The following is a 15,436-nucleotide window of genomic DNA, read 5'->3' on the forward strand; positions in this document are numbered from 1 at the left end:
AAAATGTTCTGGCTCTTCCAAGCTTTATAATGGCAGTGAATGTGTGTTGAGATTTTAAAGTCCAATAAAGTGCATCCATCCAAATGTTAGGGTGGATTGTAGGAGAGAAAAAATAATGTCTGAGGGTTTCAGTATAAGCCAAGAGGAGACTGATTTTCTTTTGCTGTGAACAAAACTTGCTTCTCACGAGACAAGCATATTCTCACTGGAGCTTACGCCTACTCCTACCTTCCTATGATCTGCTGTAACACCACTCTCTCGTGAATGTACGTACGACAATTAGCAAAAGTTAGAGATTAGTTTATAAAGTTTTACAGTTGAGGTCAAAATTTTATATCCCCCTGTCAGAATCTGCTAACTGTTAATTATTTGACCGAAATAATAGCCCAGACAGCGCACGTACGTCTGCAAGATGTCTGTTAAAGATCACTTGATCTAGAAAGCATCTGTTGTTTACACACATCTGACAGGATGTCAGTTTTACATACTTCTATATCATAAACATGTTAAAGACATCTAATAGACGTCTAGTTGACATCTGATAGGAAACACAAATACGTCTTCTAGATGTAAATGCAGATTTCAAATAGAAAAATCTCTGTATTTCAGGTATTTCACATAAAATATATTTAAATATAGTCCACAAGAGAAAATAATAGTTAAATTTATAAAAATTACCCTGTTTAAAAGTTTACATGATTTTGAGATTCATCTTTTCACACTGAGGACAACTGAGGGACTCATATGCAACTATTACAGAAGGTTCAAACGCTCACTGATGCTCCAGAAGTAAAAACCTTGCATTAAGAGCAGGGGGTAAAAACTTTTGAATTTGAAGTTCATGGTAAATTTAACCAATTTTGTCTTCTGGGAAACATGCAGCTATCTTCTGTAGCCTCTAAAGGACAGTATTAAATGAAATGGTATTTACCCAAAATAAGAAAAATGTACCAATGTCTCCATTCTGTTCAAAAGTTTTTAAGCCCCCGCTCTTAATGCATGGTTTTTCCTTCTGAAGCATTAGTGAGCGTTTGAACCTTCTGTAATAGTCCCTCAGTGTGAAAAGATGGATCTCAAAATCATACAGTCATTGTTGGAAAGGGTTCAAATACACAAAAATGCTGGAAAAGCAATTTGTGTAACCTGAAGGATTTTTCTGAAGAACAATGGGCAGTTTAACTGTTCAGGACAAACAATGGATTCATAAACAACTATCACTAAACAAAAAACACAGCTGTGGACCATTTAGGTAACAGCACATGAACTTTTAAACAGGGTCATTTCTATAAATTCAACTATTATTTTCTCTTGTGGACTATATGCAAACATCTTTTATGTGAAATATCTTATTCAGATCAGTATTAAATAAACAATAAAATGCATTTTGTATGACCCCTCTTATTTTGGTAAAATAGTTAACATTTTGCAGATTCTGAAAGGGGGATGTAAACTTTTGACCTCAACTGTAAATATGGATATTTTTCAAACACAAATGCATCGATTCACTTCAGAAGGCCTTTATTAACCCCCCAGAGCCACGTGAAGTACTTTGTAGTATGGATGGATGCACTTTATTTTGCTTCAAAATCTCAGCACCCATTAACTGCCATTATAAAGCTTGGATGAACCAGGACTTTTTTCAGTATTCATCTGAAAGAACAAAGTCGTATACACCTATCATGGCTTGAGGGTGAGTAAATCATGGGTTAATTTTAATTTTAAGAATGAACAATTCATTTGTTGCTGTTTATTATTTTTTAGTTTGCGTTAACTAATTTAGTTATTGCAAAGTGTTAGCAAATTTTTAATGAATCTTCATGTTGCTCTTTTCCTTATGAGAATTATTAAAATGACAATTTTTAAATAATAAAGTAGTCCAAATGACTTTTGCACTATATTCCAAGTCATCTGAAGTCACACGATGCTCTTGTGTGATTTAATAAAATTAAATTTGTTGTTTAAATTTGTCTCAAATCTCATTCTGTTGTGCAGAGAAGAGCTGTATTAAAGAATGAGGCTTGGATGATTCATTTATGAAGTTGAACGCAATGTTTCAGTGATCCGCTGCTCTATGAAAGAGATTCATTGAATAATGACTTACGTTTTAGTCTGCTTGTCATGCAAATCTGTTGTATAACATCAGAGTATTTGTAATACAGTCAAAATGACTTGTCTGCTAGTTCTTTAATGTTGCTTTTACCTTTTTAAAAGCAGCAACCAAAAAAAAAACAGCATCATACAAGTTTGGACCGGCATGAGTGTGACTAAATAATGACAGAACTGTCATTTTTGAGTGAATTATTTACTGTGACTCTCCTCTCTAGAGGAGTCTGACCGCGGGTTGATGGCGTACCACAAACTCGAGTCTGCGTGGGTGAACATTATTCTAATGGGATCTGAGCAAAACTCTTTTCCCTTTCTGTGTGTGTATGTGCGTCTGTGAGTGGGTGGGCGGATGCCGGGGCTGTAAGGTGGGCGGAAATTGTGCCTGAAAAGTGCACAAGAAACAAAAGCAGTGCATTGCTGACTCCCATCATGCAGTCTGTTTGCACTGGAGAGAGAGTGGGAGTAGCAAATGGCCCTTAATCACTTCGCATCTCTTCAGAAAGCTTTGACGTAAGCCTTGCTGCTGTGTTTTTCTCCATTGGTGCTAATGTGTCGGTCTCGTGTCTCAGCACATGTCATCTGATCGTTGCAGCATCAACTTCAATTATACTGAAATGCCTCACCTTGTGCTTGCTTGATTAATATTGCAAAAACAACAAAGATTCATGGCTGTTTACAACATTATGCTGAGCTTGCTATTGCACTAGATGTGCTTTTGGGATGCATTTGAAATCATACTCCTAAACAGTTGGTTTGTAGGCACTGTAAATGGCTGCCATCAGCTATGGGTGGCCGTTGCAACACTGTCTAGATCCATCTTGAGTTTAAAATCAGACTGTTGACGCCACTGAAATTTATCTGATGTGTTAATGCAAGTGTGTTAGTGTCTTCAAGAGCTGAGGGATACTTTTAATAGCGCTGTTTTAAAGCAGAAGCTATCCCTGGACGCGTGTTGCCAGCCAATCCGTGGGCTGTATTCCACCCGCTGCTTAATCGGTTGCAGTCTCTTCTTATACCTCCCCAATCTGCTGTTACCATGACAATTTACTCTCTCAACGTGCTGCCAATTTTCTTGCCATTTTGAGCTTTCTCTTTTTCTTTTTTGAGAGCGTTTTCCTCTGAGTTAGAGTTTTAAATTAATATCCTCTGAAAGGACATAGATAAAACTGAATTACACATCGGAAGTTCGTTTTATTTGGTGTGAAATTGTATTTAGGCAATTATAGAGAAGAATAGTTTTGTAGATTGACTCATATAATAATGTGCAATTATGTCTTTGGATTGTCTAGTTGCTGATATTAAGTATGTAGTTTCTAACACTCTATCCTAACTGAAGCGACAAGTGGGGCTGGGGGATATGGGCAAAAAATTATCATGATAATTTTTTTTCATATCAGTCGATATCGATAATTATCACAATAAATGTCAAATTTTTATTTCTTTCAAGTTTAAAAGCAGATTTTTGCTACAGTGTGAAAGCTGTAAAACCAGACAGTTAATTGTGGCTTTAAAGTTTAAACTATTCTTTATGGTCAGAACATGACAGACACTTCACAATTCTTATACACTTTTTTTCCTTAATAAAATAAATATCTTAGAAAACAATAATTTCTTAGTTCTACGTGTTTTAGTGAGTGATATTGTCTCAAACCAAGACACAGGTTTGTGTTGCCTGATAATATTAATAATGAGATAAAAAAAATTTTGTCTCTTAGAAATACACATTTGATAGTAGTGAGTTAGGATGCAAATGTAGATTTATGTTCATTATCCAAATCAGTAATATCTGTAAAAATTGGCGAAACGTAATTATTCTGACTGTTTGAGGTTTTTTTTTTTAATTAACCATAGGTCTTCCATAGTAGCATACATTAATTCAATATAGCGCCTCAGTAACATGGTAAAAATGTAATATGGTTTCTAGGTATTTGTATGAAAAACAGTAGTCTAAATACATTTAGTATAAATGCATGGACGCTATAGCTTAATCACAAAAAATTCTGCAATTATATTCCATTATTCCTTCTTCAATACATTTAATACATGTCAACATTAATAATATAATGAAATTTAACACCAATACCCACATTTCTGACATAATACCACTTTGCAGTTAGTGCTACTATTGTAAATCTATGGTAAATAATGGTGATTTGTAGATTAAAAAGCCTTCTGACTGTATCGTTGTGCACAGTTTTTCTCCTGTTTGTCAGCGCTGTTTGATCTGGCTTTAAACCGAGTTGTTTGTGTTCTTTGCTGAAATCAAGCGCTTCTCACTGGATTTCACAGTACTGTTTAGTGGTCGCGTGACTCATCAGCGAGTGAACGCATCTGCTCTAGTAAACTTGTGCAGCACCGCCTTTTGAACTTTGATCCGAGCGGATAAATGGTCCGAGTGGTGCACTTTAAATGACTAGCGTGCTTTCATTCTGCCTTTGCTGCAAAAACATTATATCAAACATTTATCGAACTCTTGTTATCGTTTATCGAAGGAAATTTATATTGTGTGATAGCTATTGTTATCGGTTTATCACCAGCCCTAGTTTTCTTTTTTAATAGTTCACCCAAAAAAGAAAATTCTGTCATTAATTACTCACCCTCATGTTGTTCCAAACCTGTAAGGCCTTCGTTTATCTTTGGAACACAAATTAAGATATTTTTGCTGAAATCCAAGCTGCGAGAATACTTGTTGTGCTGCAAAGAAAACAAAAAAAGTATTCTCATAGCTTTGTAAAAACTGCGGTTGAACCACTGATGTCACATGGACTGTTTTAACAATGTCCTTACTACGTTTCTGTGCCTGGGAACATTTCCCAAATCAGCAAATTAGAATGATTCCTGAAGGATCGTCTAAAATTGACCTTTCTAATATTGTTTCAAACCATTTCATATTTATTTTTAACACCAATAAAGACCATAATTGTATGTGTGTGACAATGTGTGTGCCACCATACGGTATGTGTGCACGGCTTTCTTACAATGTGCTGACAGAGTCGCATTCTCATTGGCTCAGAGCTCTTTGCAGCCCTTTGTAAGGACTGCAGGGATTGTTTGTTTGGTTAAAAGTAGTTTATTATAACAAAAGAAGTGAAAAAATCCTGCCTGGATTGATTCAGAAAGTATGTGTGAATATTTGCCCATGAACATACTCATGTGGGCGTGTGTTGATGTGTGTGTGTATGTGTATGTGTCGCACAGAGCAAGTATCAGCGCGGATCGTGCAGGAGGTTACGGCTGAAGCAGTAGCAGTACTGAAGGGAGAGCAGGAGCTGCATCCGGACACTGCCGTCAGGCTGCCATCAGGTAGGCCTGCAGGAGAGCATCCTGGGGTACTGGAGGATGCTCTTAAAGGACTTTATTGTGTTGGTGAGACATGCAGAGATGAGAAAATAAAAATGAGGCAGTGGGAACAGTAAGAGTTTTTTTTTTTTTGGTTCCTGAATTCCTTCTCAGAGGCTGTTAGCAAAGTGTACAGACTTTAGTTACAAAGTTACAGTTTATAATCACATATTCTTGGGTGGTGAGTCTTTGTAATTTATTTTACACCTTAAAGGGATAGTTCACCCAAAAATGAAAATTACCCCATGATTTACTCACCCTCAAGCTATCCTAGGTGTATATGATTCTCTTCTTTCAGGCTAATACAATCAGAGTTATATTTAAAAAATGTCCTGGCTCTTCCAAGCTTTATAATGGCAGTGAATGGAGTTTAAGATAAAGTTGGATGGCTGAAGTCCAATAAAAGTGCATAAATCCATCATAAACAATAATAAAGTCTGAAACAAAATGATGCATTTTTGTAAGAAAAATATCCATATTTAACACTTTATTAGTCATAATCTCTAGCTTCTGCTAACTGTTGTAGAGTGGCGTTCCAGCCAGAACATTTTTTAATATAACTTAATTGTATTCGTCTCAAATAAGAAGGTCATATGCACCTACACTCTTAAAAATAAAGGTGCTTCACAATGCCATAGAAGAACCTTTTCTGCCTAAATGGTTCCATAAAGAACCTTTAACATCTGAAGAACCTTTCTATTGCACAAAATGTTCTTAATTCTTCAGATTATAAAAATGTAAGAAAGAGCTGGTTCTTTAAAGAACATTTGATTGAATCGTTCTTCTATGGCATTGTTGTGAAGCAACTTTATTTTTAAGAGTGTAGGATGGCTTAAGGGTGAGTAAATCATGGAGCCGTTTTCATTTTTAAAGGGGTCATCGAATGCCCATTTTCCACAAGTTGATATGATTCTTTAGGGTCTTAATGAAAAGTCTTTAATATACTTGTGTTAAAAATTATCAATGGTAGTGTAAAACAACACCCTTTTTACCTTGCCAAAATTAGCTCTGCAAAAATCATCCTGTTCTGGGCAAGGTTGCCTTAAATGTTAATGAGCTCTGTTTGCCCCGCCCCTCTCTTCTCTCTGTGGAGTGACGAGCCTGTTTACTTTAGCCGCATTTAGCCACTAAACTCGCTAACTAACACGTTATTAGGAAAGGCGATTGCAAAGATTTATAAAAAACACCTTATACTCACTTCTGCTGTAAGTGAAGCTGGATCACAAATGATTTGGGCGAACATAGACGGATATATGTAGATCGGGAGGCGCATTCCCTTCACAAACAAATGTAATCCACTGCATCTTCAGTGGCTCAGATGTCAGGAGTAAATGACGACCACTACGTTCATTATGAATGGCTCGATTTGAAAAAGGGGATATTATTTTTGTATTATATATTATCAGATATTATTAGGTTCGTACACTGCCAATACACATTAATGTTCAAACAACAAGTAAAAGTGAACTTTGTGAACTTTGCATCTGATGACCCCTTTAAGGTGAATTATAATTCACCTAAAAATGAAAATGGTCTCCATTTTAAAATATACTGAAGTAGAATAGTAGTTGTATTTATTAGTAGGGTTATTTTAATTTGTAATATTTCATATTACTAACTATATATTACTGTAACTTTGAACAGTAGTGTACTTTAGTAGTTATTAGAAACTATTGCTTTTAAGTTTCAGAAAGAATCCAAAAGAACCATAAAGGCATGAGAAAAGTAGTCCAGGTGTCTTGTGTGGTGCATTGCAAATCTTCTAAAATCATACAATAGCTGTCATGAACTAGTGGAGACCAGTCAGATTCATTAATTTTATTCATTTGGACCAGTTTTGTTAAAAATATTTATTTAAAATAACAACCCTTCATGAATCAGATATGTGACCCAGGACCACAAAACCAGTCATACAGGTCAATTTTTTTTTTCTAAATTGAGATTTATATATCATCTGAAAGCTGAAAGCCAAGCTATAACTATTTGAAAATCTTGAGAAATTGCCTTTAAAGTTGTCCAAATGAAGTTCTTAGCAATGCATATTACTAATCAAAAATTAAGTTTTGATATATTTATAGTAGGAAATGTATAAAATATCTTAATGGAACATGATCTTTACTTAATATCCTAATGATTTTTGGCATGAAAGAAAAATCGATAATTTTGACCCATACAATGTCTTTTTGGCTATTGCTATAAATATACCCATGCTACTTATGACTGGTTTTGTGGTCCAGGGTCACATACCACTACTTCTCACAAGCTAGGAGAGCTAGTGCAGATATTAACATTTTTCGTTAATTTTCATTTTCAAGTGAACTGTTCCTTTAAATGTTTACGTATTTTCATGTTTGTTCAACACAACATGAAGAGACAGTATTCAAATAAGATTTATTTTTGCTTTCCTATCTCTGTGGTATGTGGTCAGTGTTGTTCTGTGTGTCCGTTCCTCGTTCTGTGTGTAAACTGATCAAAGCTGTGGAAAGCATCAGCAGGGCACTTTCTTTTCCTTCATAATGGCATATCTGTCCTGACAGCTGGCTTGTCCCAGCTCCTCTCTGCTTGATTTCTGTACCCACCCGCCCCTGGCTATCTGTGTGTTTGTATGTGTGTGCACCAACACAGGGCAGAGAGGGTCAGCATTAGGGTGAGCCTTTAGCCCTCTCTGTCTTTAATGGCTGCCTGGTGTCATTGTAAAAGTGGTGGGCTTTTTTTCCTCTCCTGGTTTCTGTGGTCGTGCTGCATGTATTTTGTGACGTGGTTTTATCTGCGCTTTCATGGTTTTAAAAGTTCATTTGTGAGCATGTGTTGTTACCATATGTCAATTTGAGTGTTTTGACAGTGATTTTATGAGGACTGTGCAGTATGCTGGTGACATTAGGTTGTAAACTTATTGCAGAACTGTATGTGATAATACATAGATGTTCACAAAGCTGAAATAATACAGACAGTACATATAATGGCACACGTGAATGTGATTTTCAGGTTTTCTTTTTTCTATTACAAATGCAGTCCAAAATGTTCAGATGCTTTATTGGCAGACTTCAAAAGAAAAAGGAAAAATGAAATAAAATCTATAGCTTCAAGTTTCCACTTGCTGTGCCGGAATTAGTCAGCAAAATTAGATAATGATTTCTGCACTAACATGCTTGATGTTGAGTCTCTCTGTCAGAAGAGCTCAAAGGATTAGAGACGGTAAAGCATTCAGCATACCAATCCTGAGCCCAGACTCCTCTCTTCTCAGCATATCCTTAGAAATAACTCTCTCTCACATACAACCCCATTTATATCTTTGGGGGTGGGGGAATTTTTACATTCTATTCTATTGTTATTAAACTGCTTGCCCCTTGGAGTCCCTTTATAAGCTAATACAAGCTAATTGCATTTTAAGATACAATTTTATTCTTTCATGAATCTGTTTTTCCTTGTTAAAACATGCCCACTGGGTTTCACAGGGTTTATTTATCTTGTGTAGGCATTTACAGAAATTTTGCATACTTAAGATTAAGAAAATGTCACATCAGAGCTGGCTTGCATTTCCTCATCTTCATCTCTCTACTTCTCATCATCCTTAGCAGCCTGTTCTTTACTACAGTTACTATTTAAAGGTCAAAAGGAAAAAAAAATACAATTGTAGGCTCATAATACAAAACCTATTGAGTTTCCTTGCTTATACGTACTACACTGTTCAAAAATTTAGGGCCATTTCTTCATAAACGCTTCTAATATGCTGATTTGGTGCTGCAGAAAAATGTATTTTCATCAGTGGTGAAAACAGTTATGCTTTTGTGGAAACTGTGATACATTCAGCCTTTATAGCAGTATTTAATTTTGCAATATTATAAATGTCTTTACTGTGATTTTTGAACAATGTAATGCATCCTAATTTAGTAAAAGTTAACTCTAAAAACTGCTGGGTTAAATACAAGCCAGTGCTTTGTAAAATATGAACAAACCCAGCGATTGGGTTGTTTTGTCCCAGTGGTTGGGTTACTAAACATTTCACCCAGCCGCTGTGTCAAAACAACTCTGTCGCTGGGTTTGTCCATATTTTACCCAGCACTAGGTTGTTTTTAACCCAGCAGTTTTTAGAGTGTCGATTAAAAAAAGGGAGCGATAGAGATACCCTAATCTTTTACACTGCAGTCTATATAGACAAAAAAAAACTTATTTGGAACATATGTTTATTATAGTTTATTGTCAGTATTTTGACAAGCTCATGATGTGATACTCCAGTAAGCATAAAAATACATGGCACATATAAATATTGGGGAAAAAACATGTTTTTATTTAGATAAAAGTATTTTTCTCTACCTTTTATTATTATTGTTTCGTTTTGTTCAGTTACGCTCTAAAAAATGCTGGATTGCTGCAACCCAGCACTGGGTAAATATTGGACAGAACACATGCTGGGTTATTTTGACCCAGCTGGTTGAGTTAAATGTTTTTACCCAACGTGCTGAGATGTTTTATTTAAGCCAACTATTGTTTCAAATTCAGTGCTAATTGTTTAAAAAATTAATTCTCGTGACGTTGTGTCTGCGAAATCTAAGCTGGTGATGGGCTGCTGTTCGCCAGGGGAACTGTGAATCTCAGACCGCCGCCTTGTGTTTCACACAAAGATGAAAGATGCCGTGACTCCATAACCTGCCCGTAAACAAACAGTACTGAGATTAGAGAACATATTTTAACATCAATTTAAATTAAATTCAGTATTATAACAAATAAAATCAATTTATTTTATGCAAGGCAAAAGGCGTTTCCATCATGCAGAAGACTGATGCTGACGCAGCTGACTGACAACTCGTCCTTGTATGTTGCGTTGTGTAAAAGATTTATAATTTACATCAAGACTTTATAAATGAAATAAAATGTATACAATCCTTTATTTCGCTGAAGAAGTGTACCAAATTGGTGCTGAGAAACTGCTCTTCCCTGTAGAGAATGCAAAAAGCCCGCGCGTCGGAGTGTTTCGTCTGAGTCAGGCTGAAACCAGAGGTTGGGTAGAAAAAATAACCCAATATTTACTGTAATAACCCATTAAAATTACCCAGCAGCTTAGTTACAGAAAAACTACACAGCAACTGAGTAAAAATTATTAAAATAACCCAATAAAATGATCCAACAAGCCGAACCCAGCATCTGTTCTGTTAAAAAAGATAACCCAGCATTTTTTTGAGTGTAGAAAAACTACCCAGCACCTGGGTAAATACATTAAAAACAGCCCAATAAAATGACCCAGCTGGCCGAACCCAGCACCCAGTATTTGGGTTGAAAAAAAAAAATAACCCAGTGTTTTTTTTTTTTTTTTTTTGCAGAAAAACTACCCAGCACCTGGGTAAAAATATTAAAAACAATCTAATAAAATGACCCAGCGTTTTTTTTTTTTTTGTTTGTTTGTTTGTTTGTTTTTTAGAGTGCAGATAAACTACCCAGCACCTTGGTAAAAAATATTAAAAATAACCCAATAAAACGACCTAACAAGCTGAATCCAGCATTTGGGTTAAAAAAAAATAACCCAGCAATTTTTTTAGAGTGCAGAAAAACTACCCAGCACCTGGGTACAAAATATTAAAAACGATATAATAAAATGACCCAACAAGCTGAACCTAGCATTTGGGTTTAAAAAATAACCCAGCATTTTTAGAGTGTGGAAAAACTACCCAGAAAAACTGCACTCTAAAAAAAAAAACCCAGCATTTTTTAGTGTATGATCAAATTTCTTTTGCTTTGTCTGATTGTCTTCTTTATGAAGGATACAAGCAACATTCTCTTAGAATTTTAAGAACTTTATAACTTTGCTTCAAACGTCTTATAATGCCTTAAAATTCTTCCTCCATAGGCAGTTCACAGAACCACAATGGGACGCCCGAACTGTAAATGTGCTGGTCTGATCTTGAACACTGTCTTGATCTTTTCTTCTTTTCCTCTGTTTGTTTGCAGTGGAGGACTCTGCAAACCTGCCGCCCTCACCTCCTCCGTCCCCAGCAGCAGAGCATTTTGGGCCTTTGGATCAAGGTAGGGTCATTCTTCATGTGTGTATGGAGAGAGGTGAGGTGAGAAACACACTGAAAGAACTTAAACACCTTTTTTTCCATGAGTATTCCGGTCACCCTCTGACCCTGGCTTGAATGAGGGTGTTCTATTTTGGGACGCCTGCTAGTCCCACCCCTTCCAGGCTGATTTCACCCCTCTCACAGTGCCCTACAGACGCTCCGCTGATCTGCGGGGCTGGTCCAAAGATTGATGGAGTTGTGTTTGCAGGATCAACTTTGCCTCCTATGTTGACATCATTCAAGTCGACCTCCTCTTCCTCATCCAGCATCTCCAGCTCTTAAACATGGCCTCATCTTCATCATTGCTAACTCCGGGAGCTTATCTTGATCAAAAACTCACGCCAAAGTGACCCAGCCCCTTTCCAGTCTTCCTAACCAATCAAACTCAACCCCTCCTTATACCTCGCCCAACCATGGATCTTGACTCCGCCCTGCATGAAAGCCTTAAACCTTGAACTGAATGCTGCGCTGTCTCACCTGCAGCTGATGTTTCTAGGCTGTGGCTGAAATGGTGTGGCATTCAGGTTGCCTGCTCATCCTCTCTCCAAAACCAGATCTGTTGATTGCTCCAAACCTCTCTCAGTTCCTCTGTGCGTCCCTGTCTGTAGTTTTGCATGTTGTGTCGTAGGTGCTGTTGATGTTATGCGCTCGTGCTCGTTCGTCATTTTGACTGTGTTTGTCTGTTCTGCCTGTGGTAGGTCGATGCCATACTCAGATCACTTTCTGAGTTACTAAACTAATCATGAATGTCATTAACACAATCACTAACAGCTTTCAGGAGGAGCCACGCTAAACACAGTCATTAAGCACATACTTAAAGTCAACATGAAATCAAAATCGACTCTTTAATACATGTTCCTGGTATTATTGCGCACAATTCGTTGTTATTTTTAGCAATCTTTTGAACAGCTTAATCAGGGATGAATCTATTTTCACCATCAGTTTTTGGCTGATATTACGTTTTGTTGTTGTTTTATTTGGTAACACTTTACAATAAGGTGTCATTTGTTAACATTAGTTAATGTATTAACTAACAAAAACAAACAATACATTTATTACACTATTTATTCATATTTGTTAATGCTAGTTAATAAAAATACAGTTGTTCATTGCTGGTTCATGTTAGTTCACAGTGCATTAACTAATGTTAACAAACACAACTTGTGATTTTAATAATGCATTACCCTAGTGAAAAAATAAATATACTAAAATGTATTTAAAATACGTTTACTTCATGCTAAGTATACCTCAAATACGTTTAAATATTATGTACTTGATAAAAATACTCTGCAATTGTACTTTTAGTGTACTAAACTGTTATATTTAAAGTCTGCTAAATTGGAAAAACAAATGTTTTACTTAACGCACTTTAATTGTACAGAAGTAGTGCTGAAGTCCAAATAAAGATATACTTAAGTATATCTGATTGTGCTAAAGTGTAAGTATTGCAACTATTACACTTTAAATATTTTGCATTTAAAGACCAATGTTATTAAAAGATAATACAGTCCTCATCAAAAGTGACATTAATGCATATTTTAGGCTTAATATTAAGATGTAGATTGTGCACAAGCAGTACTGCAAATAAAGTTTACAATTTTTATATCTCAAGCGACATGTCAGTAATTATGTTAATAGACTTGAACTATACTTAGTATAAAATAAATGCATTTTAAATCTATTACTTTTTATTAGGGTAGTAAATGCTGAAATTAACATTAACTAAGATTAATAAATGCTGTTAAAGTATTGTTCATTCTTAGTTCATATTAACTAATGAACTTTATTGTAAAGTGTTACAGTTTATTTTTATTTTTTATTTTTATTTCCACCAATTTTACATTGAGGCATTTTATCTCAAATGTTGTATATATATATATATATATATATATATATATATATACAAAATTGTTTAATATTTTCTTAAGTTATTTCATTCATTCATCAATATTAATTGATTTAACAGAATTATTTTTAATGAATACTATTTGTTTTACTTCTTGTGTGTTTTATATTTAACTTTTTTATGCAATATTACATGGATTTTTTATATTAGCCAGTTATCGAAAATAATTATTGTCATACTGTTATCAGACATTATTTTACTAGTCATATAATATGTCACGTAACAGAAGTAAAATTCATGTTGACTTTAAGCAGAAACTTAATATTAATGCAGTTTCATCTGCTTTCGATCTTTCTCACTTTTAGACAAACCTCTAAAATGCCATTCAGGATGTTCAGACTCTGGTTATGGCATAGCACCACTACAGTCACACTTTGTGTTTCTCGACACTGTGTGTTTGTGTTGTGTGTGTCTTTCTCTTTTTCGTACACATACTCCTATCTTGTTTTATTTCTCTACACCTGATTTTTTTTAGCTCTTTATTCTCTCTCTTTCTAGCTCTCTCTTTATCCCCTCCCCTCAGTTCTCACTTTTAGAATATTCTGATTCACCTCCTTTCTCTCTTTCACTTGTTTCTTTTTTCCTCCCTTACTTGCTCCACCCTTTCTAGCTTCCTTCCTCTTCCTCTCTGTCTCTTTGTCTCTGTCTCTTTGTCCAGATTTCCCTGCAGTTCTTTTCCTTGTGTCTATTTGTAGATGTAGGGGATGAGGAGGAAGCAGGTCCTCTCCGCCGCTTCCAAAATTCTCGCGAGAGGTGCAAGTTCCTCGCCCCCTCCATCTCAGTGTCTGTGCCTGAGGATGACCCCTACCACTCTGACGAGGAATACTATGAGCACCCTTTATTCAGCCCAGAGTGGACGCGCTCTGGCTCTCGCCCCCCAGGGCAGGCCGCCGCGTTTAGACAGATCGAAGGTGAACCTCGCATGGTTCCTCTCTGCCATTCTCTCTTCCCCTCCTCCTCCTTTTTTTCTCTCTTTCCTTCCACTTCTTTCTTCAGCTCAGCATCAACACCTCTCCCTCTCTCACTCTCGCTCTCTCTCTCTCTGGTCCGCCTCTTCCTGTCTTTTGTCTCCGTTGTGTCGTGCCCACTCTGACCGAAGCGTGTCTTGTGGGGGTGGTATCTGTTTTTGTACCTTGTTCATTGCAAGTCATTTGGATTTTGCGCAACTTTTGTGCCATGCAGAAAAAAGGCACGAGCGCTTGTGTTCTTGGGCAAAATCCCCGCTGCTATGTAGCGCTCGGTTTAGGAAGGAAAATCACTGACTCTGAAAATGAAATCCAAATGACTTGCAGCATCAGCAGGACATTTGTGCATGCTGTGCACATTTTCTCCTTTGCCTGTTTGCCGTCTTCTTGTCTCTGCATCTGTCCGCCCGTACGTTAGCCTGTCTGTCCATTTGTATTTTTGATTGTCCCTCATCAGGCCCAAAACGTACCCATGCGTCTCAACAGGCCCCTTACATTTCTCCAACCTGCTGATGTACACATGCTGTAGATCACAGGAAGACTTTCAGCTCTTCACATGGTGGCCCACACACACACACATCTCTGACCTTATTGCATCAGGGAAGAAGGGTTAATCACACGATTTCTACACTGTGGGTTGTGTTTCCAATTTAACTTGGGTTGGGTATCAAGAACTTAGAAAATACTGGAAACAAATGTTTTTCAGCTTTTTTGTTGGTTTCTAAACATCTTCAATGCTTCATTTTAGCTAAGATGTGAGGTTGCAATCTGAATGAATTGAATGTGATGAGAAAGACTTTGTGCAAAATAAATAAGACAGTAAACTGACAACACACTCTATGCTGCAATCTATGTTGCAGTCCAATTAATGGTTGAATTGAATGACTGAAGCAGGCCTTTTAATTAATAAGTGAACAACTCTCATTTACATCCAAGTTGAAATGAACTGAAAATTGTTAATGAGTTATGTATGATTATTGCTTGGGAGATTACTGACTAATATGACTATAGTTAAAGCAGTGTAATTTTAGTATTATTTATATACTAGGGCTGGGTTTTGACAC

General features: G+C 36.3%; 1 protein-coding gene across 1 annotated transcript in view; it reads left to right on the forward strand.

The window, feature by feature from the left end:
- The window catches only part of map2 (microtubule-associated protein 2), a 128,162-nt gene that overhangs the window by 86,294 nt on the left and 26,432 nt on the right, over positions 1 to 15,436 (forward strand). The window contains 3 exon segments of the mRNA XM_051118247.1: positions 5,305 to 5,409; positions 11,389 to 11,463; positions 14,103 to 14,318. Coding sequence (XP_050974204.1) covers positions 5,305 to 5,409; positions 11,389 to 11,463; positions 14,103 to 14,318 — 396 coding nt within the window.

The sequence above is a fragment of the Labeo rohita genome, chromosome 9 (assembly GCF_022985175.1).
Source record: "Labeo rohita strain BAU-BD-2019 chromosome 9, IGBB_LRoh.1.0, whole genome shotgun sequence".
NCBI lineage: Eukaryota > Metazoa > Chordata > Actinopteri > Cypriniformes > Cyprinidae > Labeo > Labeo rohita.